The sequence below is a fragment of the Columba livia genome, chromosome 17 (genome assembly GCF_036013475.1).
Source record: "Columba livia isolate bColLiv1 breed racing homer chromosome 17, bColLiv1.pat.W.v2, whole genome shotgun sequence".
NCBI classification, from domain to species: domain Eukaryota; kingdom Metazoa; phylum Chordata; class Aves; order Columbiformes; family Columbidae; genus Columba; species Columba livia.
The window spans coordinates 257891-285665 of NC_088618.1; the positions used below are offsets into that span (position 1 = coordinate 257891).

Sequence of the window (27775 nt, forward strand, 5' to 3'; positions counted from 1 at the left end):
CAACGGTGGGAACACAAATCCTCAGACGCTAAGTCGCCGCCTGCAGTCCAACAAGTGGCGCCGCGGCCTGCGCGCCGGAACGGGAGCGGGAGCGGACGGGGCCTCCTGCTCCCTCAGCAACGGAAAAGTTATCTTCAGAAAGAGCGTTCCACTAATAGTGGCCGCCTGAAATCTTGTAATTTAGACAGATTAGGTCATTGTAAAGAACACAATATAACAATTTTCTCTAGCCTGCCGTTACACCAGAGGCATAATGACTGTTATCTCAGTGTTTACAGTGTTGCAAGAAATTAAAATACTACCCACTTTTTTATAGTAGTAAACTTTCTTACTTACCAGTATCTTGAAGTCACAGCTTGTCGACAAAAATGAATTGTATTTAACAGTTTTTTGCTTACATCATTAGTTGTAAGTCCGGCAGAAATACGGATGATCCTTTGTGAATCACCTGACACTTTAAAGTTTCAGAAAATTTCTTGGAATGACAAAAACACTCGTTCCATTTCCAGCTATTACGAGTTCTAGGATGATACTTAGTTGTGAAATCTCAACATTCAAGTAACTGATGGCTTGACCAAGCATTAGAAACTGTGGCATACACCCATTTCTGTGGTGAGAGAATATGCCACAGAAGAAACAGAAACAGACAACTTCAGTGATTTTTTTTTTTTTTAATTAATAACTTCTTAGTTTGGGAAAAAATAAATCACAAAAGGGAACTGGAAGAACTGCTCTCCACCTTCTTTATAAAAGAACTTTCCCGACGACAGAGACTACACACCTTGTTCACCACTATGTCCAACCCTACCGCAATCACCTCAGTTTTCACAACATCTATCCTACCACACTTCATGATCAGCTTCCCAGTGTCTCTGATAAAGCAGGTGGGAGTGTGCTTTAGGTTAAAAACAGGCTGCGCCTTTACAGCGTTTAAACAATTACACCAAGCATAGTTCATACATTTATCACATTAACTATCACCTGGTAACTATACATTTAAAAAGGTCTAACGTATAGAGTATGTAATACCCATGACAGATACTCTTACTTACTTAAGAGCATAAAAAGATCAGGATTTATTCACCCTCCCCATCTGCAAGTTAATTTCTCATCTCTTCCTGCTACAATATAAGTGACAAAAATTTCCCCTTCATTCCATTGCACTACTGCAACCCTATATGCATAGAAAGGCAGATTAATTACCTGTAACAGGGAAAAGGAAGAGGGGTTTATAAAAGGAATTTGAAGAATCTCTACTGCACAGGTAGTTTAGATGTTAAGTACATGAATTTGTTTTTTTGTTGCTTTTTCTCCCCCCTTTTTTTTTTCTTAAAGTCACATAATACATCCCTATATAAATATAACTGAAGTAAGTGCAAGCGAGGTTGTACATAGTTCTGTAGACACCATAATCTTGACCAAAGAACCCCCAGACCAGCACAGGACCTTGGACACCAGCGCAGCGACAAGTCCGCGCCGAACGCTCGTCCTGGGAAGTGCTGAATGAGAATGCGAAGCACATTTCTGCATTTCATGTGCAAAGGTTTGATCTCCACAACCGCACTCAATTTGCTACGTGCACAGCAAGAGATGAAAATGAGATCAAAACCAGCTGGGAACGGTTGTCCTGAGAAGATACAATTACCAATAAAAAAATCTAAACACAAAATACAAATACAGAAGCAAAAGAACATTGATAACAACACTAAAAGACAGAAACACACCGTTGTTGTTAAAAGAAGTTTCAAGTATTATTCCAGATACAATTTCAATCCTACTCACAGGAGAAAATGCCCAGAGATTAGGAAGAGAAGTCCACACCAAAGTGTATTTTAATAGCACACAGGCACGGTCAACAGACCCACCTTGCAACAGCTCCTTTAAAAAATAAAAATCTAAACAGAAATGCATCGTTCTAATTAGCATTCATATTAAGATGTGCATTACTATAAATAGTCGTTTAATTAACTGACACCAGTAGACACGATGTGCTGCATCATTTGTGCTCCATTATATCACAAGATAGTGTATACACTTTTTAATATTGAAGTATAAATCCTGCTCATAAAATAAGGCATACTTAAAACCAACACACTACCGTATCTACAGAGGTAACTTGGTATGCTTTCTTCTCATCCTGTTCTACTCTTCTGTGTACCAAGAAAAAGAAAAATTGGTCCCAGTTGAGATTTGCCACCATTAGCTACCAGACGATCACGAGCCAGTTCGGATCACACCCATTCGTGCACGGGAGGGCGGGTTGTGTTGGTATTTATTTCTTATTTTAAATCCCGTGAATGAGCTTTGCAGAAGGCATGAATCTAAAATCTACATTTTTTTGTGTCAGGGACACCAGAGCTCCCCTTCATCATCCTCACTCCACCAGAAATGGGTCCATATTGCTACAATTTGTCCAAACTAAATTATTTTCCATTAGATTGTTCCTTCCAGTAAAGCTGCTATTTTCTGTTTTAAATTATAGCTTTCTCTACACGCTGGCCAGTGTACGCGCGCCAGCGAGCGGCTGCGGGGCAGAGGTACGCATGTAACACGGGATCAAACCAAAAACCTCAAAGGCTGAACCCGTGTGTCCTACTGGCTGCCCTCTGTCAAATGCACTGTCTGCTCTTCTGATAGAAACCACTACAGAAGTAATACCAGCAGAAGTCTGTTCTGCTTCAAATATTACCCCAACTCTAAACGTGATTTTCCAATTTTTGTGCAATTATTTCTGCAATTTAATGCGAATAAAAACATCAACACGACTAAACTAAGCAAAGAAACTCTGCTACTTCCACTATACCACTTCACACATGGTAGAAGCTTTAAGCTGAAAAGGCTGTTTAATGGACAGATTTCTTTTTAAAGTGAAAATTAATGTGGTTTCTAGCCCAAATGCAATGGGTAGTGAGAAAATATCAGACTACCACAAAATGCAGTTACAAATATACACTGACAATTTCCTTCTTAAATATTAATGGCTCTTGAAATACCCATCAGATACTTTTACAAAACATTTCTATTTTAAGTCTAAGGATTTTATTAGTTTCTTCACAAGTAGTGCAAATACACTCCTTATTCTTAGGTCTTCCCAAAATATGGCTGGTTTGTGTGTGTGTGATTTCTGTGTTCTTCACTGAAGCGATACAGGGACACTGTAGTCATGAGGATGGAATGCAACGCTTGCTGTACTTTCTTGAAAAAAGAACCCCCTACCTTATTCACGTACAGCTGTAAAATTCTACAAATCAAGAAGTTCACACCAGATTACCTGATGCAAAAGTTACTGACCCCCTGCTATGGGGAACAGAGAAGACCCCTGAAACCTCACACGGTACAAGCAGTATAACAGGTTTTTGTCCCCTCACTACTATGAGTTTTCAGTTCTTGAATCGTGTTTGTTCACAAATGTGATTGAATTTCCTGAAATAAAAAAAAGTATTAAACTGTAACAAAGTTCTCAGAAGTCAGGCAACATAAAGAAAAAGTCCTTCACAGAGTATTTTAAATGGTAAGCACTTTAAAGCAGAACATTTACATGCTAACATACCCGTTTTTCAGAATCTGTTTAGATCATACTCTAGCACCATGTTATCTGTAACAGGATTTTCAACATCTCTCCTGATTAACCCTTGTTAGCTTTATTATGTACACAGAAAACCTGTTACTAAAACACTCCTTTATACTTCTGCACGCTTCAAACCCAGAAAGCAATTAAACAGGAATCAATGAATTAATTTTGCCCTATGAGACATTAGTAATTTGTATTGGACGACACTAAACAAGTCACTAGGAAGCAGAAGTAACCAGGGTAATGTCAGATCTCAACATAAACATGTTCTTTCACTGGCTTAGAAGCTGCTTCTGGAAAGGAAAAGACAAGTATTTCTCACTGTGTATTATTTAGGTGATGTGGAAACAGCATGTGTGTCTTCCGGAATTAAACAGATAACACAATTTTTCTATGAGGCACTGTCTTCCAGTTCTCAAAAACATCTCGTTATTCATTCTTCGCTTCTCTCTTACTCGGGTTATGCATCCCCTTGACACTTAACTGACAGTTGGGGTGTTGAGTGTGTACATATGTACAGAAGTGGAAGAGATGATGCAAGAGACACCATGAATTTTCTCCCTCTTGATGAATTAAATCAAAGATTAGAAAGAAACCTTGCTTACAAAACAGAACTACTTACCAAAATAGTTTGACTCAATTAAAAGAAAAACAACATGACTGGATATCTAGGAGTGGTATGACAGGATTGTTTGCTTTTGCGGATTTTAGGGACTAAGAGCAGCAGCCACAGTTCTAGAACAGCTAAAGCGTCGAAGAAAAAATGAGAAGAAAAAAAAGGAAAAAACCCCGAGTCATTTCCACTGCAGATGGAATGATCTGCCACAACGCCAGCGGGTGAGGGCCCCGATCCTGAATTAACTCTAGTATTTCAAAACGAAATAACCTCTGGGAACACGGTCCTGTAACCTGAAATTACATAGAGCAGGGTTGCTCTGAATTATATCTGCAACTTCAACTCCACCTTGTTTTTGAAAGTTATTTGGTAAAACCCTCTGAATTTGTATGAGACTGGGGATGAACACTTCACAAGTCTTCCTTGTGACTTGCTTGCATGAGCTCTACAGGCTGGTTATTTACAACCTATAATACCTGAAATATTAAAGGAATTACGCTAAGTGTATATGTTCATTGAAGCATTAGAAAGATACTGCAGAATCTACTATTTGTTAAAGCAGCTTCTCAATAAGGGGTAACAGCTCCTCTACCTTAATTTGCACTGATAATTTAAGAGAATTATTCATAAAGAGGAATTTTTCTACCCTCCCTGGTACAAGTTAGCTCTTGGGTAGATAATTACTGTTTGGATTTACAAATCTTTCATACTTGTCTCACAACACATGCATCTTTTCATAAGAATGAAATTGCATTGGTTATCAGTGGCCTCAATTTCCTTTTAATCAAGGACCTTGATTTATTTTACATGGGCATTTCTCGTGAATGACCAGACACCAGGAGTCCATGTCCCCCAGGTGTGTTAAGACACTGGAGAAGGGGAAGTCACTGATGGAAAACAAGACTCAAGAAGTGTCAGCAACAGTTTACATCAGCTTACAAGTGCCAGTGGTGCCCTTCCGACACGCATGAAGGGCTTACTTCAAAGTTGTGTTCAAAACAAAAACGACAAAAAAAACCCAAAAGCTCACACAGTTTTGCTTATGCTGCAGGAGTGCTATTCATGCCATTTCTGGCAGAGATTTTTTTAAAAAACAACAACAAAACCAAACAAAACCAACAAAAAGCACACAAAACCACCACACCCCAAACCACTTTCTAAATTGTATAACTTACATGGCATGATGTGCTTTGACCTGAGTTCGACAGTTGCGTCCCCAGTAGCAGTCAGGACGTGACGTGACAGTAACTACAAGAAGAGCAAATGAAAGGCTACATTTGTTACAGAAGTCATTAAATAAAGTGATGTAGATTATTAAACCACTGCTAATTGTGGTTACTCAGAGCAGGCTTTGTAGAGAAACAAGACATGATTGGCAAGAAATGACTGTAAACTATGCAGGTTCACCTTTCTGGAAACAAAGCAAACACTTACAGAATCACAGAATCCCAGGATGTCAGGGGCTGAAGGGCCCTGGAAAGCTCCTCCAGTGCCATCCCCCATGGAGCAGGAACACCCAGATGAGGTTACACAGGAAGGTGTCCAGGCGGGTTGGAATGTCTGCACAGAAGGAGACTCCACAACCCCTTGGGCAGCCTGGGCCAGGCTCTGCCACCCTCACCCCAACAAGTTTTTTCTCAAATTTAAGTGGAACCTCCTGTGTTTGAACCCATTGCCCCTTGTCCTGTCACTGGTTGTCACCCAGAAGAGCCTGGCTCCATCCTCCTGACACTCCCCCTTTCCATATTGATCCCCAGCAATGAGTCCCCCCTCAGTCTCCTCTTGTCCAGCTCCAGAGCCCCAGCTCCCTCAGCCTTTCCTCACACGGGAGATGCTCCACTCCCTCCAGCATCTTGGTGGCTGCGCTGGACTCTCTGCAGCAGTTCCCTGTCCTGCTGGAACTGAGGGGCCACAGCTGGACACAATATTCCAGGTGTGGTCTCCCCAGGGCAGAGCAGAGGGGCAGGAGAACCTCTCTGACCTACTGACCACCCCCTTCTAACCCACCCCAGGTCCCATTGGCTTCCTGGCCACAAGGGCCCAGTGCTGGCTCATGGTCACCCTACTGTCCCCAGGACCCCCAGGTCCCTTTCCCCTGTGCTGCTCTCTAATGGGTCATTCCCCAACTTACACTGGAACATGGGCTTGTTCCTGCCCAGATGCAAGACTCTGTACTTGCCCTTGTTATATTTCATTACATTTTTCCCACCCAGCTCTCCAGCCTGTCCAGGTCTCTGATGGCAGCACAGCTTCCAGTGTCACCACTGCTCCCAGCTTGGTGTCACCAGCAAACTCGCTGACAGTCACTCTATTCCCTCATCCAAATCATTGATGAATATACTGAATAATACAAACTCCTCCATTGTCCTGCCTTCCTCTGGGGCCTCAGCGGTGCGGGATCCCCAGGACGGCCTCCGCAGAGCAGACAGAGACAAAGAAGCATTCAGTAACTCTGCCTTCTCTGTATCTTCTGTCACAGGGCACCCACTTAGTGAAGGACAGAAAAATTATTCTGAATCTTAGGCTAATGCAGACTTAAAACGAAAGGATTCTATTCTCAGTGCCATCAACTGAAATTTTACCATTTAGTTTAAATAGAGATGGAGTATACAGTTTAAGACGCTGGGCATATATCTAGATACATTTCCATACAAGTGAAGAATTTATCAATTTGCACAGAATTTGTTGGTTTTCCCCCACTTTTGCACACATTTTAACTCAGCTGTCCAGCGGGCTGTTACAATATAATGCACACCAATACTAAGGAGAAACAAGGTAGACTGACTTGCATCATGCACAGCAGCAGAACCAGAGTTATCAGCAGTTCGAGACAGGGAAGCTCTTGCTAACAACAGCAACTAGATGGACAGAAGTGATTTTTAAAAGGAGACTGTTGGGAGAGCTTTGGTTCCCAACACATTTGGGACTGAAGGAGGCACAGCTGCTTGCATGCTATTTTATATAAAACTGTAAATGCAAACAGATTTAGAATTAATTTATGACAACATTCTCGTTCCTAGTTGAAAGCTGGTAAAATGTGAAATTGTTCAGGAGGTGCATCATTTTAACAATTTAAATAGGAAAATAAATTAGAGCAACTAGTTCCTGTTCACTATATTCTGGACTTCAGTGAATTCCTCTTTTCACCATGACAATATATTTATTCTACAGATGAGAAATCATACTGAAAAGATTCCATTAGGAAGTCTGACAATACCTGAATGCAAACTTAGCAGGTGACAAGTAAATCAACCAGCATAAGACAGCAGCACTACAAAGAGATTTGCACTGGGCTATGGGAAGGAGCTAAAACAACCCCAGTCCCCTACAAAGGGATGTCTCTGCTAATCTAAGGACTAAAAAAAACTAAAATAAAAACCCCACGTCACATCACATTTGAATCTTTGAACAGAAGATCCAAGGATGAAATTGGCTTTAACAGTTTGACTTTTCCCCCTTACTGCGCAAAGCTACACCCACCTGGCAATTCCGCAACAGGAATATTCTGCCTGTACTGGTAGGCAAGTTCCCGAAAGCTGCGAAGGCCACAACAGTAGCACAGCACTGTGTTCCCAGTAATTCTGTAATCTGGGGAGAAAAGCAGTTTATACACAATGTCAGCGAAAGGCTTGAGAAATCAGACTGAACAAAAGTGTCACGACGGCGCTGGTTATGTACACAGAACTGAGTTGTATACTGAGATGTATAGAGACCAAGAGTTACACCATGGACAAAAAAGAACATAACACATACCTGACAACATAAAAACACCTCTTTGAAGAGCTAAGAGACTTTCGTTTAGCATATTTTTCCATGTCAAACCCCTGGATGCCAAGTAATCCTGAAAAGAACAATTTAAGTGTTTAATTTAGAAAGATCTCCAACACTATAAAGAGTTATCAAGCCATTCACCCTCAATTATTTGCAAATCTAGATCTAACTAGGTTTTCAAAATGGACTGATGCTGATTACAAGTAAACATGAAACACGTTTAACTTAATTAGCATGCTACTTTCAGATCACCAATAAAAACTTCCACTCAGTATCTTCTCTTTCAGAAGATTCCTACTTTTGCCACAAGAATGCAAGCAGATGAATTTCAGTCGCACTCTCATTTACCTTAAATCAAGATTTCATGCAGTTTACTCAATTTAGATAACCCCATTATGGTATGGGCAAAGTATTTTCCAGGCAACTTAGTGTGAAATGTAACTCGTTAATTTATTTTTTTCCAGACAAGTCTGGCTTTCCTGGTATACTCTTTAGTGAATTATTTTTATCTTTAATTAATATTCTGGATGTCACACTTTAGACTGTAGAAACTGGCTTCCCTAACAAATACTTCATCCAAGTAAAATAAACATATCCGAATTCTACAATGTGTCTACCAGTCATTTAAAGTCAAATTCAGATGTTACGCCTAGGATGTTGGCTTTCTTGGCACCCGCCAGACACACACGTTGGAGAAATTAAACATTAGGATTGCATTAAAAGTGATTTTTTTTGTTACTGTTGTTAATTCGGGTGGTACAGGAAGAGCTGATGCTAAACGGAACGCATCTCTAGAATACAATGCCCTCTTACGCAGACTCTGAAAGGGTCAGGTTATCACCCCAAAATGCTTCCAATCAAAATGCAGAAACTGTAACTTCAGTCCAGCTGAACAGTCCAGCTCATTGGATTTGCCTTTTAGAATGAGTTGCCGAAAGTGACACAACGCTGCCACTGTAACTGTCGGGCAGCTCATCACTATTGTTTAATGAGTATTTCTTAATCTTTGTACATTTAGTATTATGCATCACACATAACGATTTTAAAACATACCTTTAGGATATCTGACTCGTAGTGGTTGTTATTTAGGACTCCATCTAAACACTTATCACCAAGATTTATTTCTAACCAGAAAAAGAAGAAAAGTTACTATTTATTTTCCCAACCCCATAGGCCTCACACATTTTCTGAAGATTCTTCTGTTCCTGCAATAACGTGCACAGACTCGTGAGCACCAAGTAAATGACCGCATTCGACATACGCTAAAGCAAGCGATATATAACGTCCAGTGGCACAGACAAGACATTGAGATTTTACCATTTTACCTTTAGTCCACAAACACTACTACTAATCTGCACAAATGAACAGCGCTACTAAAGCATATTCTATCAGCTTCAAACCCCAGACAAGTGATTTCAACTGTTCCAATATGTTTTTAAAAATGTCTAAAACCTGGAGTTTCAGAAGTCTGCAAGTTTAAAAGGGTACGGTTCTTTTCTAAGCAGTTAACATCAGATGTTCAGTGCTCTTGCATTGATCTGTATGATTCTCCTACTAGGCTGAAATACACTAATTCTTTTTACACAGGAAAGCATTGTGCTTAACAAGTGTAGTTTTCAAAGTCAACATAATATGAAGACAAGAAGTTAAAACCTCTCAAAGTTAAGACGCATACCCCTCAAGACCGTTTTACGTTTGTCACTTGAGGACACAGGCTTAGTTTCCTTTTGCATCACTGTGCTACAAACCAATCTATTATTTTTATTAAATTACTTAAATTTCAAGACAGACAGACATTATTGCAAAGTGAGCAGGCTCAGAAGAAACAATTATTCCACAATACCACAAAATGGTGCCAAACAGCCAAAACACGCCACCCGAGTGCAGCCCCAGTATAAGTGACAGAAGGGTTGCAGACAAACTGCACCTGTAAAATAACAAAGAAAACCCCTGTAAGGACCCGCACACGACAAAACTCAGTTATTGTTCTTATCAATCAATAACAATAGAACCCTGATAAACTTAGTTAAAACAGTACAATTTTGTCATTTAAAATACATTCTATAGAGGAATAAGAACTTTTATAAAGGAAGATTCTTTCATGCTGTCACTACAAGAGTCCAGATAAAGAATATTTAAATAAATAACACTCTTCAAAATAAACTCATGTTTAATTAAAATAAAGAGAGACTTAGTTCTGTAGCCAAAACTTAAAAAAAGAAGTACACACACTGCTGAGGAGCAACATGAGGATTCTGCTCACGCTCCGCTCTTCGGTCGGGCATGGGCTGAAAGCAGCAGGTACATATCACGTGGCTTCCTTGAGCAGGACACACGTACTCCTGGACAGCTGGACGAGTTAAAAACAGGGAAGAAACCCACGGACAGACTGAACAACGTACACAACTGCAATGTGGACTAGAAATCTTAGTGAATATTAGCAACATAAAAATCTAAAAGTAACAAGCAAGACACATAACTTTTTACAAAGATTCCATAAGAGAGCAGAAAAGTGGCATTCAGACCGCTAAACTACGTAGGTGTGTAAAATGTTTCAATATGTAAAGCAGTTCAAGAACTATTTTGGACAACTACAGAAAAACCACAGTCAAATCTCGTATTTGAAAAGACACCTACACGAAGCGGCGATACTCTTGCAGTACTACGAGGGTGAGCCTGCTTAGCTCATATTGAGTGTACGAGCCGCAGTCTTTGAGTCTCGCACTACTGAAGACTTCAGGAGACTGACCTGCAGGGAAGTCGGCAGACGTAGACGGCGCATCTCCCAGAGCCCGCGTTCCTCCTGCTTCTGCCTCTTGGCCCGTGCCAGGCAGAGTCGGAACAGAGTGTCCTCGATACCCTGGGCACTGTCTGCATATTATATATGGTTGACTGAAAGAATAAAATAGGGTCATAGGAGATCACACCCAACAAATGCAAATATAACTCGTATCCCTCATTGACTTTTATGAGGACATAATAAGATGGATGGATGATGGCAGAGCAGTGGACGTGATCTCCCTTGACTTGAGTAAGGCATTTGACACAGTCTCCACAGCATCCTCACAGCTGAACTGAGGGAGTGCGGTCTGGACAATCGGGTGGTGAGGTGACTGCGAACTGGCTGAAGGGAAGAAGCCAGAGAGTCGTGGTCAATGGGCAGAGTCCAGCTGAGGCCTGTATCCAGTGCAGTGCCTCAGGGGGCAGTGCTGGGGCCGGTGTTATTCAATATATTCATCAATGACTTGGACGAGGGAATAGAGTGACTGTCAGCGAGTTTGCTGGTGACACCAAGCTGGGAGCAGTGGTGACACTGGAAGCTGTGCTGCCATCAGAGACCTGGACAGGCTGGAGAGCTGGGTGGGAAAAATGTAATGAAATATAACAAGGGCAAGTACAGAGTCTTGAATCTGGGCAGGAACAAGCCCATGTTCCAGTGTAAGTTGGGGAATGACCCATTAGAGAGCAGCACAGGGGAAAGGGACCTGGGGGTCCTGGGGACAGCAGGGTGACCATGAGCCAGCACTGGGCCCTTGTGGCCAGGAAGCCAATGGGACCTGGGGTGGGTTAGAAGGGGGTGGTCAGTAGGTCAGAGAGGTTCTCCTGCCTCTCTGCTCTGCCCTGGGGAGACCACACCTGGAATATTGTGTCCAGTTGTGGCCCCTCAGTTCCAGCAGGACAGGGAACTGCTGCAGAGAGTCCAGCGCAGCCACCAAGATGCTGGAGGGAGTGGAGCATCTCCCGTGTGAGGAAAGGCTGAGGGAGCTGGGGCTCTGGAGCTGGACAAGAGGAGACTGAGGGGGGACTCATTCCTGGGGATCAATATGGAAAGGGGGAGTGTCAGGAGGATGCAGCCAGGCTCTTCTGGGTGACAACCAGGGACAGGACAAGGGGCAATGGGTTCAAACACAGGAGGTTCCACTTAAATTTGAGAAGCAACTTGTTGGGGGTGAGGGTGGCAGAGCCTGGCCCAGGCTGCCCAGGGGGTTGTGGAGTCTCCTTCTGTGCAGACATTCCAACCCGCCTGGACACCTTCCTGTGTAACCTCATCTGGGTGTTCCTGCTCCAGGGGGGATTGCACTGGAGGAGCTTTCCAGGGCCCTTCAACCCCTGACATCCTGGGATTCTGTGATTAAACAGACATACCTGATATCTGAAGATTCGCTATCTACGTCTGACAGTTCCAATAGATCTTCAGAACTTCCTTCCTCGTCCGAAAAAGATCTCCGTACCTTAGGTTGCAACATGTCTTGAGTAATTTTGTTTCTAGCATCCATGCTACGTACATCATCTTCATTACGACATTTATCTGGCATGAGAACCAAATTCAAATTTCAAGAGAAAAGAATACCTCACATCCCTTATCCCCACCCTGCTTTATTAACACAGTTACAGTTATTGTGTTACAATTACTGTGTTTTCATTTCCATAAAACATATTTTTGGATAACAGAGTTCTAGAAGATCTTAGTTAAGTTCCCTTCTCTGTTAATGTAGTGTACTTAAGTTTCCTTTTCAAGAGGACATGATGAAAGTTAATGAAATCCATATTCAAGTATACTTTTCAGAAGTACCTGGGTTTAGGTGGTCTAATTAGTCAGTATCCTCTGTTTGATAGAACTGACATCCTTCTCATGATTAAGCAGCAAAATAAAGAATTCTTAGCATACGCAGTTATAGCATTAAATCACCTTCAATTTTCACCCAGTATTTGAAATATTACTAGAAGTTATTATGTCATATTAAATGCCATTTTCTTACAGTCATATCAGATAAAACAGAGTAATAAAACACACATAGAAATTAAACAGACAGTCTCTGCATACATCAATTATGCAACTAATGTGTGAAATACATCAGATTCTGTTACACACACACTGTACAACTTGCCTGGATGTTGAATCAGATAAGCTTCAACCAAGTTGTTCAATATGTGATTTTTACAAATACGTTCTACCGGACAACGACAAGTTGGACATAGAGAAGATCTTTCCATCCATCCTGAGTAGCAGGCAGCACAAAAAGTATGCATGCAAGGCTGCAAGCTGGAAAACACAAACATGAAAACAATGAAAGAAATTGAGTCAAAACACAAATCTTTCGGTTTTCAGATACATTCATAACACCCACATAACTGTTTGGCGTTGGTTTAACTACCTAGATAGTGGAGGGGGGTGGCACTCGGAAGGGCTTGCAAAAACCTAAGTCTCCTGGCCTCCTCAAACAGTTGTCACTAAACTTATGTTATTACCACATGGTTACAGCTTTTCTCAGTCGTACACACCTTACGCAGTCATGCAGCAGCTCTTGGCAGATAATGCAAGTCAGCGTTTCTTCCATCTTATCTGGTTTCACATTTGATGTTTTTCCATCTTCAGAGCCAATTTTAATTATACATTCACTTGGAGCTGCTGGTGGAAGATGTGGACAAGCACCTTCACCTATGAAGACAGAAGATTTCATAGTATGTAGTTTTTGAAGGTTTTTTTTTTAATGTCTGTTAAAAACAGACATGAAAGATATACACCGATTCACTGTTCACTTGCAATGGTCCCACTAAAGGTTCTTGCTTTACACATTACAGCTTCTCCTACTGAAGACATTATTTTCACTGAACCAGAAATCAAGCCCATAATAAGCAAGAAACAAACTGAAGGAAGACTGATGACAGCTGACCTGACTCAATCTGGGGTGTCAGAGGCAGAATGAGAGGTTTGCTTTTCTTATTTAATACAATACTAAAACATAAAATAACATTGTGAGGAGGAAAAAAGTTACCTATTCCCTACTAACCTAACTTCTCAAGACCTTCAAGGTTTGACATGCATGCATTTTGCATTTATTTCATATTTATAAAGATAAATAAGCACAGATCCTGGAAACATCCAAGGCCAGACTGAACGAGCCTCTGAGCAACCTGATCTAGTTGAAGATGTCCCTGCTCATTGCAGAAGGGTTGCACTAGATGACCCTTCAAGGTCACTTCCAACCCAAATTATTCTATGATCCTTGTTTCTGTTAATCTCACTGGGCTTCTGTGAAAAATTAACATAGTTTTAAGTTTCTAATTAAGTTTTTGAAACTAACTTTCAACAATAACATTAAAATAAAAGAGTGCAGGGTACGTTGCACAACACTGTAGTATTGTACTAGCCTCCTTTTAGTTTCTTCTTAGCAGGTTCCAAACATTCCTCCTCCTCCACACTTTGAGAATCTGATTCTGCTTTTGCTTTGTCAGTGATTTCTGAAGCGACTGCAGAGGTTTCAGTATTCACGTCCCGCTGTCCACGTTCGCCATGCAGCGCTCTCAGACACACGGGCTCTAAGATGGGGAAAGCAGGCACAGGAGTGAAAACTGAGGATTGTGATCCTGCAAGATAAAACCAGAAACATGAACACAGCTGCACAGAGATACGGGACACGTGAAAACAACCAATACTCAAACACTGATGACGCACACGCGTCAATCCAAACGTCCAAATAGGAAAAAGCGGAGCAAAAAAGCAATGTCCGCATAAGTATACTAAATGAATTCTGAGCCAAACTGACTAACTGGAAGACGTGAGGCAAAAACAAGCTACTAGTTGTGTAACCCTACTTAAAATCCACATTCCTCTTTAAACTTTATTCACTAATCTTTATTCATAAGACCATTACCTACACCAAGTCTTCCTGACAAAGATGCCAGACTGAGCATTTATGCAATATTGATCATACATAACAGGTCAGGATCACCACAAAGCTTTATTTTCATACAAGCATGTTTAAAAAGTCCCAATGAACTGTGGACAAATGCCATTTTCTGGATAACTGTTCTTGCTCCAGTTCTGCTTTCAGAGTTACGCAGCAGCGGGGTACTACACTTGCCAGTGTAATGCAGCATACTAGACTAGGGATCCATATGGTGTATTTTGGCCTTGAGCTCTAAGCAAGGGAAAGCAGACTTGTGATTGGCAGCAGTAACACTGACAATTAGAGCAGTTTCTTGGAATGACTGCATGAGCACTCATATGTACTTAGGTTGTTATATAAGCCACATAGAGTTGCTAAGTCTTCACCAGTGCTTCACTACAAAACCATAATGTAAAGATAGAACGATTTGGTATTTACATGCATTTTCTGCCCCTCTGAGCATCAGCAATTCTCACAACTGCCTTACTCATCCAGCAGAATTTACCCTGCCTACCCAGAAAGTTAAAATGCACATATCCACCTGGTATTTTCACTAGAACTTTACAAAGCAAATGCTGGAGACCCACATGGGGTACGAGATTAATTTCTTAAAATTCAAAACTGGAGTAACAATCGATGGGATATCAACCTTTAAATGCTTGACAGAGTTCTTACCAGATGTAGAAGGATTATCCTGCTGAACAGATGCAGACTCAATAAGAGAGGTAGAAGAAGCATTAAAGAGGTTAGATGTAGAAGTAGATGGCTGTGGTTCCTCATAGCAAGACTGAGTAGCTGACGGTGATGAGGTAATTTGGGTCTCATCATTACTTCTTCCTGTACTTGAGGTATCTTTGGTCACATGGCATTGCTTTTCTACATTAACTTCTACAATCAGAAGCGGGGAAAGGAAAGAAAAAGATGTGTGATAGTCGCCACACTGTGGCTTCCGAATTCCAAGGAAACAAACTCTCTCTAAATGGTACTTTAGTCCCTGGAGACTAAAGCTCCTTCTCATGGATCTTGAATTACTTCCTTACCTACTGGTTGTTGAGTTGCATCATGTTTTGTGTTTAAGGATTCATAAAGATAAGCAACATCTGAAAGAGAACAAAATATTTATCAGAATCTTTAAACAAAAATTAACTAACCTTAATCTCACATAAACAACTTCTGTTCACAAGTGGCTGCTTCCCCAAAGTGCCTGTCAATGGAAGAGGCACATGAGGGGGCACAACGCTAATACTCCTACTTAGGAGGCAACTAGGAACAGCACAGCAAGATCTTTTCTTCTCAGGAAACCAGGTAGAGCAGGTTTTGTGTGATGTTTAACTTGTGCCAGTCACGGAATCAGAGGCTTAATCATTTAAACCTGAAATCTGCTCTGTGTCAGAACAAACTGTATTTTTACTGATACTTGAAGGAAAGTTCTTTGAAGCAGCTTATTATTTCTGAGCTCACATCTCAACTTCTTCAATCAATTTTATTTCATTTCTTTGTGAGATACATGAACTCTCAAAAATAGAGATTAGGACATGTCATAAGTTTCATCCAGAAACTAATTTATTATCTATTAATAAAGCCATCTGGATAATATCCCTTTCTTCTCCATCTTACTTCAACATAATACAGCTCCAAAGATTCCCCTAACTTGCTACTACTTTTCATCTCCAGCCACCTAGAAGCAAGTAAGACTCTCTTAGTTTGTAGTAATCCTTTTTCTGATCAAAAGTTATAGTGCTGCTTCCTTCAAAACTACTCAGAACAGCCAAACAGGCATGCCAAATCTAAACTCTCTCTCAGTCTCTGAAGATGGAGAAGCTGAAAAAGCAAAACTGAATGCTTGGTAATTCAAATATTTGTTAACCCAAACAAAAATCAGTGATTCAGTTCATTACAAAGGACCTGGAAAATTTGCTCGAGTTCTTCCAAGCAGAACCAACTGCAATAGTGTCATCTTAGAAAGGATTTGTGGGATAAGCCATACAGACAAATATAGCTTACCACTTCTTCCTGTAACATTTACTATCAGACAGCATAAATCTGTGGGATTTATCTGTACATAAATGAACAGCAATTTCATAAGTCGTTTCCAGAAAGCGAGTGCTCTCTATTAAAATTTAAATATGACATACTTTACACTTAAAAGAAGAATTGCATGCTAGTAGACAGAGCAGTCGGCAGCTTCACAACACATACGTAAAAACAGAGCAGGCCCATTCCCTCTCTCCTGCATTTATCAAAGTGGAACCCCATCTGTTATTTCATAATAATGAGCAATTAAATTCTTTCTGTAAATCTTTTCAGTCAGCATTGAATTTAATGATCCTGCATAAATGAATGAAATCAAATGGTATGAAATGAACAGGTACGGGAGTTCTGCTGCCTCAGTGGTTATCCCTTCCCAAATCATTTATGAACATCTTTAAGACAGATGCCAACACAGACCATTCAGTAAATCTTTTCAGAAGTTCACTCCACTGCAAAAGCTGAGCATTTACACCTAAACCGCGTTCCCCGACTTCTCCCCAGTTAACACAGGAAAGAACATCACTTCCTGCCCGACAACAGCTTGGCTTTCCCTTTGAGGAAAGGCTCTCCATCAAGTTTTTTTTTAACTAACTATGTTATTCAAATTGCATCATCCTGAAAATGATTCCTGAAAAGAATTATATGCATCTGAGGCATGATTCTTCTTTAAGGCTATACAAATATTTTTTCCAGGTTTACTAATTCTACTTTCACTATAGGGCTTTCCCCACTTCCCTCCCATTTTGCCTCTTCCCTCTTTAGAACAAAACAAAAACAACACAAAAATATGCTTTTGCAGCTTTTCCCTCCTGTGCCAAAAATTGCTTCAATGTGAGATATAAAGTATCACTAACTGCCCCGGCAATTTGACTTCTAAAAGAAACACTGGCCACGTGATCAGGACCTCATTAGTTACCATTCCATGCATTAGTTCTTCCAAAACTACTTCTAGGCACATTTCAATTTCAGACAGTTGCTCAGACTTGTCCTTGTAAAAACTGGCAAATCCATGATCTCTTCTATAGAGACCTGTCTTTAAGACAAATAATTTATTAATGTTTAAATTGAGTAATTCTCTATTCACAGAATCACAGAATGGACTGGGTTGGAAAAGACCTCAGAGATCACCCAGTCCAACCCTTGGTCCAACTCCAGTCCGTTTACTAGATCATGGCACTAAGCGCCATGTCCAATCTCAGTTTAAAAACCTCCAGGGCCGGTGAGTCCAGCACCTCCCTGGGCAGCCATTCCAATCCTGACCACTCTCTCTGCAAAGAATTGCTTTCTGATCTCCAGCCTCAATTTCCCCTGGCAGAGTTGAAGCCCATGCCCCCTTGTCCTATTGCTGATGCCTGGGAGAAGAGACCTATCCCCGCCTGGCTAGAACTGCCCTTCAGGTAGTTCTAGAGAGTGCTGAGCTCAGCTCTAAGCCTCCTCTTCTCCAGACTAAACAAGCCCAGCTCCCTCAGCCTCTCCTCATAGGTCTTGTGTTCAAGTCCCTTCACCAGTCGTGTTGCTCTTCTCTGGACCCGCTCCAGCACTTCAATCTCTTTCCTGAGCTGAGGGGCCCAGAACTGAACACAACACTCCAGGTGTGGCCTCCCCAGTGCAGAGCACAGGGGAAGGATCACTGCCCTTGTCCTGCTGACCACGCTGGTTTGGATACAGGACAGGACACCCTTGGCCTTCTTGGCCACCTGGGCACACTGTTGGCTCACGTTGAGCTTCCTGTCCATTGGTCCCCCCAGGTCCCTTTCTGCCTGACTGCTCTCCAGCCACTCTGTGCCCAGCCTGGAGCGCTGCAGGGGGTTGTTGTGACCAAAGTGCAGGACCCGGCACTTGGCCTTGTTGAACTTCATCCCATTGGAATCAGCCCATTTTTCCAGTCTATCCTGATCCCTCTGCAGAGCCCTCCTGCCTTCCAGCAGGTCCACACTCCCTCCCAACTTGGTGTCATCAGCAAATTTGCTGATGGTGGTCTCAATCCCCTCATCAATAAAGATGTTAAACAGGACTGGCCCCAATCCTGACCCCTGGGGACACCACCAGTGACTGGCCGCCAGCTGGATGCAGCCCCATTCACCAGCACTCTCTGGGCCCGGCCCTCCAGCCAGTTCTTAACCCAGCAGAGAGTGCGCCTGTCCAAGCCACGGGCCACCAGCTTTTGCAGGAGTATATTATGGGAGACAGTGTCAAAGGCCTTGCTGAAGTCCAGATAGACCACATCCACGGCTTTCCCCTCATCCACCAGCTGGGTCACCTGATCATAAAAGGAGATCAGGCTGGTCAGACAGGACCTGCCCCTCCTAAACCCATGCTGGCTGGGTCTGATCCCTTGTCCATCCTGAAGGTGCTGTGTGACTGCATTCAGGATGATGTTTCTGTGATGGCAACTATGTCATAGCTTTCCTGCTGCACGATGGCTTCCAGCTCCTCTTGCTTGTTGCCCATACTGCGCGCATTAGTGTACGTGCACTTCAAGTGGGCTGCTGATTTCACTCTTAATTCAGGCTTTTCATCCTTAGGCTGATCTTTGGAGAGCCCAGTTTCAATCCCTTCCCCTTTCAAACCTAATTTAAAGTCCTCCTGATCAGCCCCGCCAACTTATGGGCTATAGTCCATTTGCTCTTCCTAGGAGGATGAAGCCCATCTGACTTGAGGAGACCAGGTACCATGGAGTTTGCCCCATGGTCAAAAAAACCAAAATGTTGGTGGTGACACCACTCCTTTAGCCACTCCTTTAGCAACTGTCTGAAATTGAAATGTGCCTAGAAGTAGTTTTGGAAGAACTAATGCATGGAATGGTAACTAATGAGGTCCTGAATGAGATGGGCTTTTCTACTCCTCTCTTTATTTAGATCCTCATCCATCCCAGATAGCACAGGAACTAAGGCAAGTATCACCTGTGCTCCTGTCCCATGAACTGACCGACCCAGTGCTTTAAAGTCTTTTTTAATTGTCTTGGTACTTCTATTAATGTGCTCGCTGCCAGCTTGGACTACTGACAGGGGATGATAGTCTGAGGGCTGAACTAGCTCAGGAAGTCTTCTATTAATGTCCCTCACCCTGCCCCCAGGGTGTACTGATATTTTTTTCTCTCATGACTCAAAGTTACTAAGCATGCCATTTAAAAAATGTCATTTACTTACTGTTCTCTGGCTCATTTTTTCTGTAAACAACATAGATCACATCCCCAGTCTGTAAAGGGTATGTCTGCTTCTTCACTACTTTCAGTTTATTAATTACTGTTCCATTAGTACTGTAAAAAGAAAGAAAAGATAACTTAGCATAAATGTTTTCATAATTACATAGGAGAAGGAAGTGAAAACACAAGATACTTTTAATTAAAAACAAACAAACAAACAATTGGCGCTCTCAAAAAGAATGTAAGGCAGACAGAAGCGCAGAGCTACTAGGACCTCAAAGCTCATTTGCAGCTTCAAAGCTCCTTTGCAGTTACTGGTAAAGAAATGGTATCTGAAACACAGACAGACAGACAAGATCCCTGACATGTGGCCCATGTCTCAAAATAATTAGATGACTGCTCACCCTTTCAGGAAAAGGCATCAGGAGTTCTGTTAAAAAAGCTCTAGGTTATGTTTCCAATTAACACTGGGAATCCCCTAAGACATTCTGCAACAAAAGAACTTTTCCTGTACTGTCAGGGATACCCTAAAATTCCAAGATTACTTAGACTGGTTGCAACTCAAAAGCGAGAAGTTAGTAAGGTGGGAAAAGAGTTAAACGTAATTAAAAGATGAGTTGGAATGAATTATTTTTTATAATAATAAAAACTCCAAGACTCATGCAAGAAATTAAATTGGGGAAAAGGAAAATGCAGAGTTTCGCTAATTAACAGAGGTATCTCTGCTCTTTTACTATGGGTGATGTTTTCTACACAAGCTATTAGTGTTTTATAAATGAGTCGAGTTATTCAAGTATGAAATAATCGCGGCTCAGTTGCAATAAGCCTCTTCCACGGCTGCAGCATTCTAGAATTTCAGACTTCTGCCGCTCAAAATCTCAGCAATCAGTGCCACATACAAACAAACAGAAAATGTGTGTTTTCCCAGTCAGCAGAACAAGCTGCTGCATGAAACGCCAGCAAAGCTCTGCTGCCACCTCCTGGAGCCACCACCTACAGACCCCTCTCTACTGAGCCAGCCTCCGTTCTTTCAATGGTCACAGAAATAGTTCTGACGGGCAGGCTAAGGAGAATTCAGTAGCAGAAAGGACACCAGCACCAACTGAAGATCAAACCCCAGTTTACCCACTGAAAGAGAATATCCACTGGCCTGTCGCCAAGTATCAGTCTTGTGTAAATAGCTTCCTGCTCCGAAACATCACTTACTACTTAAAATCCTTTAAAAAAAATTCCTAGTACACAACAAGAGGAGGTTTTTTTTTTTTTTTTAAATATTCCTTTAGTTGCCTTTAACATTTCTTTTTCAAAATGGAGAGCCTTACAATTGCTTTTACTTAGGGCAAGTCAAACACCGCCTCCACTGTGTTAGGTCAGCTTGTATAATTTGTTTTCTTTCAAGCAGTATAAAGCAACTTGTGGACAGTTTGGAAAATAAAGCAGAAACATACTCCAAAAAAGGGCAAGTCCATGAATATTTTATTGTACTATTTGCTAACTCCTGGCTTTTGTTACTTCCAAACTTCTATTTACTCAATAATTTTGAGCTCTTTACACATTTTCTTTCACCTGCAAATCTACGGTAATTCTTCCCAAGGCAGATCCAAGACTCGTTATGCTACCAAGGAGCTAAATACCAGTGTTGGCTGTCTACATATATCTGATTATATTCTCTGGTTTAGCTACAATACAGAAACAAAGTCCACTCAGTTCAACTGTCCCACACCAGCTACCTCCTTCAATGCATTCGTCTCTACCAGAAAACTCTGAGCTTGACCACAGCAATGTTTCCAAACTATTTTCCACTTTAGAGAATAAAAAGCTGATGTTGCAGTATTCTTCTGGGACTCAGGGTATCTGTATTGCCAACTCAAACATTCGAAAATCTTCTTGCACTGCTCGATTTTTTTGGAGCTCCTCTGATATGCAGCGCAAACACTGGAAGACCCAGAAGAAGAGACTCTTCTACAAGTAGTAGTATCAACCTGTTTAGCCTCTTAATTCAGCAAACGGTAGCCACACTTCATACCAACTCACAGGTGAGCAGAACACGTAAAGGATTTTTTTGTTTTTGTTAGCTACATAGAAGTGTAACATGCTTAAACAGCTGACTGGTAGTACTCCATAGGCGCAGTCGTTCTATTACACTACCTTTGTAGCAAGCCCCACCTTTCTATGAATATAGAAGATTAACTTTCATTTGGCTCTGCTAGTTTTCGGCTGGCTGCAACTTCTGCCTCGGGGTGAGGGGAGTGTGCGTAGGCGAAAAAAAGGCAGGAATGTTTCTTCATCATTCACAATTCCTTTAGCTTGTATTATGATGATACGGGTTTAAACTAATTCTACCAGTTACATGCAACTGAAACTAGGGGTGGCTTCTCAAGTTTAGATTTATAGCTATGCTCTGAGACTGCCATGATAGGCAAACATGGCCTGATCTGTTGTTCGAAACATCTTGAAATTTGGGAAAACATCGGAGAATTACATTATAAGCCATTTCCTAGACATCCTAGCTAGGCCTGATATTTTTCCCCCAAATTTAGTATTCCATCCTGCAGCTTCTCTGAATGTAAGTCCTCTAAGGATCTATGCAGGGACTTATCCTGGTTATTTTCTCCAGCTACAACCTAGAAGCAGAGACAAAATACACTCCCATCAAGCTTGCAGATGACACCGAAGCAGGGCAGAGCTGGGCTGCCACTCAGAAGCACTTAGGCAGGCTGGGGGAACAGGCTGACAGGAAAGTCACGACACCCAACAAGGACAAACCCTAAATCCTGCACCTGGGATTGAATGACTACCTGCAACAGCACAGGCTAGAGACCAAGCCACAAGGCTTCTTGTTGGTGGATCCTATGAACAAGTATAAGATCATACAACTGGGACTTAGGCCTAGGCACAGGTCAGCAGCGTACGCTGGCAGCAGTGAAGGCCTACAACGCATTTGGCTCTATTAACAGCGGTGTAGTCAGAAACTCGAGTGAAGTGTTCATTATTCCCCTCTACTTGGAACACATTAGTCCATACCTAAAATATTGTATTTTGGGGTCATCTAGTACAAGGAAAGTCTTGATAAACCTGAGCAAGCCCAGTGGAAAGCCATTGGCATGGCCAGAGGGCTGGAGCACAAGACTTCTGAGCTAAGGGGCCAGGGGAACTGGGCTTGTTTCGCCTGGGAGAAGAGGTACCTACAAGAAAGTCACCAAGACAGAGACACATTCTTTACTGAGATAACATTAGTCGTAATTTGAAACAAGGAAGATTCAAACAGGATGCAAAGGGAAAAACAAACAATCCTATGAGGGTAATTACAGTCTGGAATAAGGTCCCTGTGAGGCTACAGAAACTGTTCTCAGAGTTTTTCAAGACCTGACTGAAGAAAGCCTCAACAACCTAGTCCAGATCCAGTGGTGGTCCACCTCGACAGAGCTGGAACTGAGTGACCTCCTGAGGTTCCTTCTGACCAGAAAAATACTGTATGTTCTGTTTCACTTGAGGAAATAAAAGGAAACACATAACCCATGTCAATATCTGGACGTGAGTTCCTTACCCTGAAAAAGACTCCTTTTAATATCAACATAGCAACTGATTGATCAAGAAACAGAAAAGGAGCTGCAGTGCAAAAATCCTACTGAGTTCTGAGCTATCAGAACAAGATATTTAATTGCATTCTGGGATGCTGGAACAGGGATTCAGCATGATACCCTTCAAAACCTCAAACATGAAATTTCCTCTTTATGTATGTGAATCAATATATTTTGAAGTGTCTTCTTCATCTTTGAGTAAAATGCCCTCCAATATGAAAAATGAGGGAAGCTGCCAGAACAGTATTATTTTGTTTCTTTACTGACTGTAATAACCTGGCATAAAAAGAACGTGGTTTACAGGAGCATTTTAAAATCTCAAGGAGTTCTTGAAATGTAATAAACAAGAAGCTTTCTCCAATCTTAAGACAAAAAATCCTGTCAAAAATGAAGCCGATGAAAATTTTTAAGAGGGTTACAATCTCCTCCTAAGAAATATTGTTCCATTCAAATTCTTATCTCAAATTTTATATAGGAAACTAGAAAACAAACTAAAATCCATTGGAAAACACCCACAACCCCTGCAGTGCTATTTGTACTCCCCCAGTAGCCTCAGAACTCCACAGGCATCAGCCTCACCAGCACAGGAAGTTGACTGGCTTTCAATATGTGAACAACCACGTAACTAACTTCATACACTAAAACCAATTCCACTAAATTAGTTTGGCTTTTTAACAATAGTTCCAGTGAGGTATGTGCTTAAATTTTTCTACATGAAGGACCTTAGTTCTCATACCCCTAACTTAAAACAGAAATACCCAGAAAAGAAAACCATCATTCTGGTTAAACAAAAGAAAACAAAACCGAAATATCAACAGTAGAAATCTAGCAAACATCTTCTATGGTTAAATTAGACTGAACAGACTCTAATCTCCACGTGACATGCCCACCACAGCTGCCAGACCACTGCAGTACCTATGGCATACAGACTACTCACATTTCCAATACCAGAAAGATATATGACAAGTACAAATTGTTACTCAACAACTCTTTCATGCTTTGAGATCATCACTGCAGGTATTTTCCTTCCCCACACAAGTGCCTGAAATAAGCCACACTCATGCTTAGAGCTTTTAGAATGCTGGCATCACTTTTTTCGCAAGTCTAAAGAACTATTAGATCAACAGTATTTTTCATCCAATAAACTATGAAATCCTTCATAGAGAAAAAATATTTAGAAAGAGACAAAAAAAAACCCACATGGAGACATAAAAATAGAGGGAGGAAAGAAAAAAAAAAAAAAAAAGAGAAGGATTGACTACTGATGCCTTGAGCAACACACAAGCTTTTACTTCACAAACTACAAAGAAGAGTACAAGTCCACCGAAGAACCAACCTTGTATCTTCCAGTGACACCTGGCCAGATTCTTCATCCACTATGATTTTACAGTGATCTCCAGACACCAACTTGTTGCCAGGGAAAGATAAGTCACAACCTTAAAAAGAAAGCATATTTTCCAGCATGCTTAAAAATACACATTACACAGACAGATCAGCATTCTACATGGCTATAAATGCACAACAAACTGACTCACATACATCTGCAATAGTTCAAACTTCTACTGGCACACAAGCAGCACCACAGTCTAGTATGTGATACAGAAATACAAGCAGTGCCATAGCCCCATGTGCTGATATAATCTGATTTCAACCATTTCAAGATGTTTTACATCCCTTTTTTCCCCGCAATCCTAGCCCTTGCAGATAGAAACCAAATTATAATTACCCTGTTCTAGAGTGGTACAGAGATAAATTCACACATATTTGAAGTGGTCAATCCAAACTCTAGAGGCATTCATCACACGGCACCCAGCTCTTTTTCCACATCATTGTAACACTGCTTCATGGGATTTAATTTCTGCCTCATCCCAGTGTATTGGGGCAAAGTAGTAAGAATGAAAGGCTGATAAATATGAGTATCACTGTTTTATGTTAAAGTCTTTTCCTTTTGTTTGTTTTTAAATAGGAAATTTTTCCTTATCTCTGTTGACAGTGCTATTACACTAACAAATAACTCAAAGTATTTGCTTACACAAAAGTTATAATCAACAAACATGATTGACTTCCACCTATTCACACTGTCTGTGCGCTGTATCACAGCCTGCAAGAACAACGCGCCCAGAAGGAAAGTCACCACCACTGCATATGCTGGTGACTGTTTGTCACCAGTCTGCTCCTCATATTCAAGGAACAATCAACAGCCACAGCGCTCACCGCCGCCACACAGCTTGTGACGCCAGGAACCCCCTGAAAGCGAGTCGACTACACTTTATTCAGGAGCCTGCCAACACTTCCATTGTATTCTACAGAGCTGGACGTTCATATGGGAGCGTGAACGACAAGGTGCATTTCTAATGCTCCTGAAGATTTGCTAAGTAATACTTGTGACCCAAAGCTTGGTATACTTGTAACCACTTATTTTATTAATCCATTAGCAAACAGTTACGAAAGCAATAGAACCTGCAAAAAAATCTTTTTCTGCAAGACAACCCTCAACTAGACCTCAATTTACAGAATCTATCCACAGCTTAGACAATGTTAAGCAATCTAAATGTATATTACCAAATGCCAATAAGCAAAATATTTTTCTTACAATACATTATGTGAATTTCTCATGGAGCTATAGCATCTGGTGTTTGTTCAAGACTGTTTACAAAATGTGACTGCTCAATCAAACAGCTTGAACTGATCAACAGGAAACAGAAAACCGGTGCTGCCAGGGCAGAATGAAAAAAAAAGAGCAACCCACTAAGACAATCATTTAAAATACAGTAAGCATGAAACCCTTTAAAATAAAAGCAAGTAGCGATAGCCCTAGTCTCTGAGAATTAAGCTTTCAAATCCCAGAAAAACTTTTGGTACTTGTTAGCAATCTTTATACCACCAGAAAAATTAAGGGCTTTTATGTGGGTGTTTTCCGTGACGCACAAGTATTTTGCATGGCAGTTCCAACTTATGTTAACCACAGAAACTAAACGAGAACATAAACAGGACTAATAAACAGAAACGCTTGTGAGCGAACAATCTTTTTTTTTCTTATTTGTGTAAACTGCCACAGAGAACCCAAAAGCCATATTGACTTTTAAAAAGGCACATGTAACAAGCTGGTAAGAAAAGGTCTGTCTAAAACTTCCTCTTCACACAGAGTCAAGAGGTAAATTAGCAATCTGGCAAACACCTCCAACAGCTGGAAGCACAACACCCAACTTCATCCACCTTCTAGCGCTTTAAAGGCCAGGAGGGGAACCGCCGCTGTCCCCCAAACACCGCCCTAGGCCAGCGCAGCGCGCCCCTCTCCCACCTTTCCTCCGACCAATCGTCCATTCTCTTTTCAGCAGCAAGACGTGCGGCTCTGCCTGCTCAGCACCCAGCCGAACGAGCCTCCCCCAGGGCTGCTGCTGCTGGCTCTGTTCGCCTCCTTCCGAGCGCTCCATCTGGATTCACATCTGACAAAAACAAACAAAGCGAACCCAAACCCCAGCATCGCACAGCACCCGGGGAGAGGGCTCGCTCTGGGCCGGCAGCCGCCTCCCCGGAGCCGGGCCCCGCAGCCCCTCACACCCCCAGAGGCTCTCCCGGCTCCTGCCCTGCCCGCTTCCTTTTGTGTGGCGTTGGAAAGCCCTCCCCCTAGGCCACCCGCCCCCCCGCAGCCAGCCCTCCCGCTTCCCTTCGGCTCCAGCCCACCCGGCCGCTCCACGCCCGAGGGGCAGCGGGCTGGGGCGGGCTCCCTCCGGCCCTCCGCTTACTTCTCTCCCCAACTTTCCGCCCCCAGCGGGCCCCGCTCCCCCGGCGGAGAGGAGCGGCGAGGGAAGGGCAGGGGACGCCGCGCCCCCCACATCCCCTCCCCGGCCGCCTGCAGCCGCCTACGCCCGCCCCCTCCCCTCGGCGCCGGCCCTTACACCCCGTCCCGCGGCCGAGGCGGCTCCTGTCACCAGGCATTGCCACCATCAGCTGATCCGGACTGGGCAGGGCCAGGCCTGCCATTGGAGGCGGCCATAGATAACGCACTAGGGGGAGAGGCGGACCTTCCGGTGCCCACCATCGAGGCATGGGAGCTAGAGCGTCGCATTTTCCGGGGAGGCCGAGGCGTACCGCTGTACACAGGGCGGTAGCGAGGTTTGGGCACAGGAGATTCCTCAGCGGACATCTTGGGTGTGGGCTGGCTCGGAAGCTGGACAAGGCGCTCGCCGCCATGTTTGTTGCGGGCGGATGGAGCGCCTCACAGCAGTTGTGTGTGCCGGCGGAGCTCTTTTGTCACTTAGGGTAAAAAATAATTGTTGTTTAACTCTTCGATGTTGAAGAGTTATTAGTTTGCCAGCAGCGGTTACATAAAAGCATACTTGTTATTCCAGGGACATGCTTGAGAAAGAAAGTTCACACCGAGGCAAG

General features: G+C 42.3%; 1 protein-coding gene across 7 annotated transcripts; it reads right to left on the bottom strand.

Moving 5' to 3' along the window:
- Positions 1 to 1289: 1289 nt before the first annotated feature.
- Positions 1290 to 27427, bottom strand: CHFR (checkpoint with forkhead and ring finger domains). Of its 7 annotated transcripts, none has more exons than XM_065033276.1 (18): positions 27286 to 27427; positions 26688 to 26832; positions 24723 to 24822; positions 19810 to 19919; positions 15670 to 15729; positions 15305 to 15517; positions 14112 to 14279; positions 13242 to 13398; positions 12848 to 13002; positions 12105 to 12267; positions 10708 to 10850; positions 10189 to 10308; positions 9802 to 9885; positions 9012 to 9082; positions 7941 to 8028; positions 7668 to 7775; positions 5363 to 5435; positions 1290 to 3423 (listed from the first exon to the last, which is right to left on the bottom strand). In XM_065033276.1, exons 2-18 carry the CDS (start codon positions 26818 to 26820, stop codon positions 3381 to 3383), a joined length of 1989 nt encoding a protein of 662 aa, XP_064889348.1. In that variant the 5' UTR covers positions 26821 to 26832; positions 27286 to 27427; the 3' UTR covers positions 1290 to 3380. The 7 variants fall into 7 exon arrangements, with proteins under 7 accessions (XP_064889348.1, XP_005498345.2, XP_064889347.1 ...); XM_005498288.3 differs by having other exon boundaries at positions 14112 to 14327; XM_065033275.1 differs by having other exon boundaries at positions 1290 to 4315; positions 14112 to 14327.
- Positions 27428 to 27775: the final 348 nt, after the last annotated feature.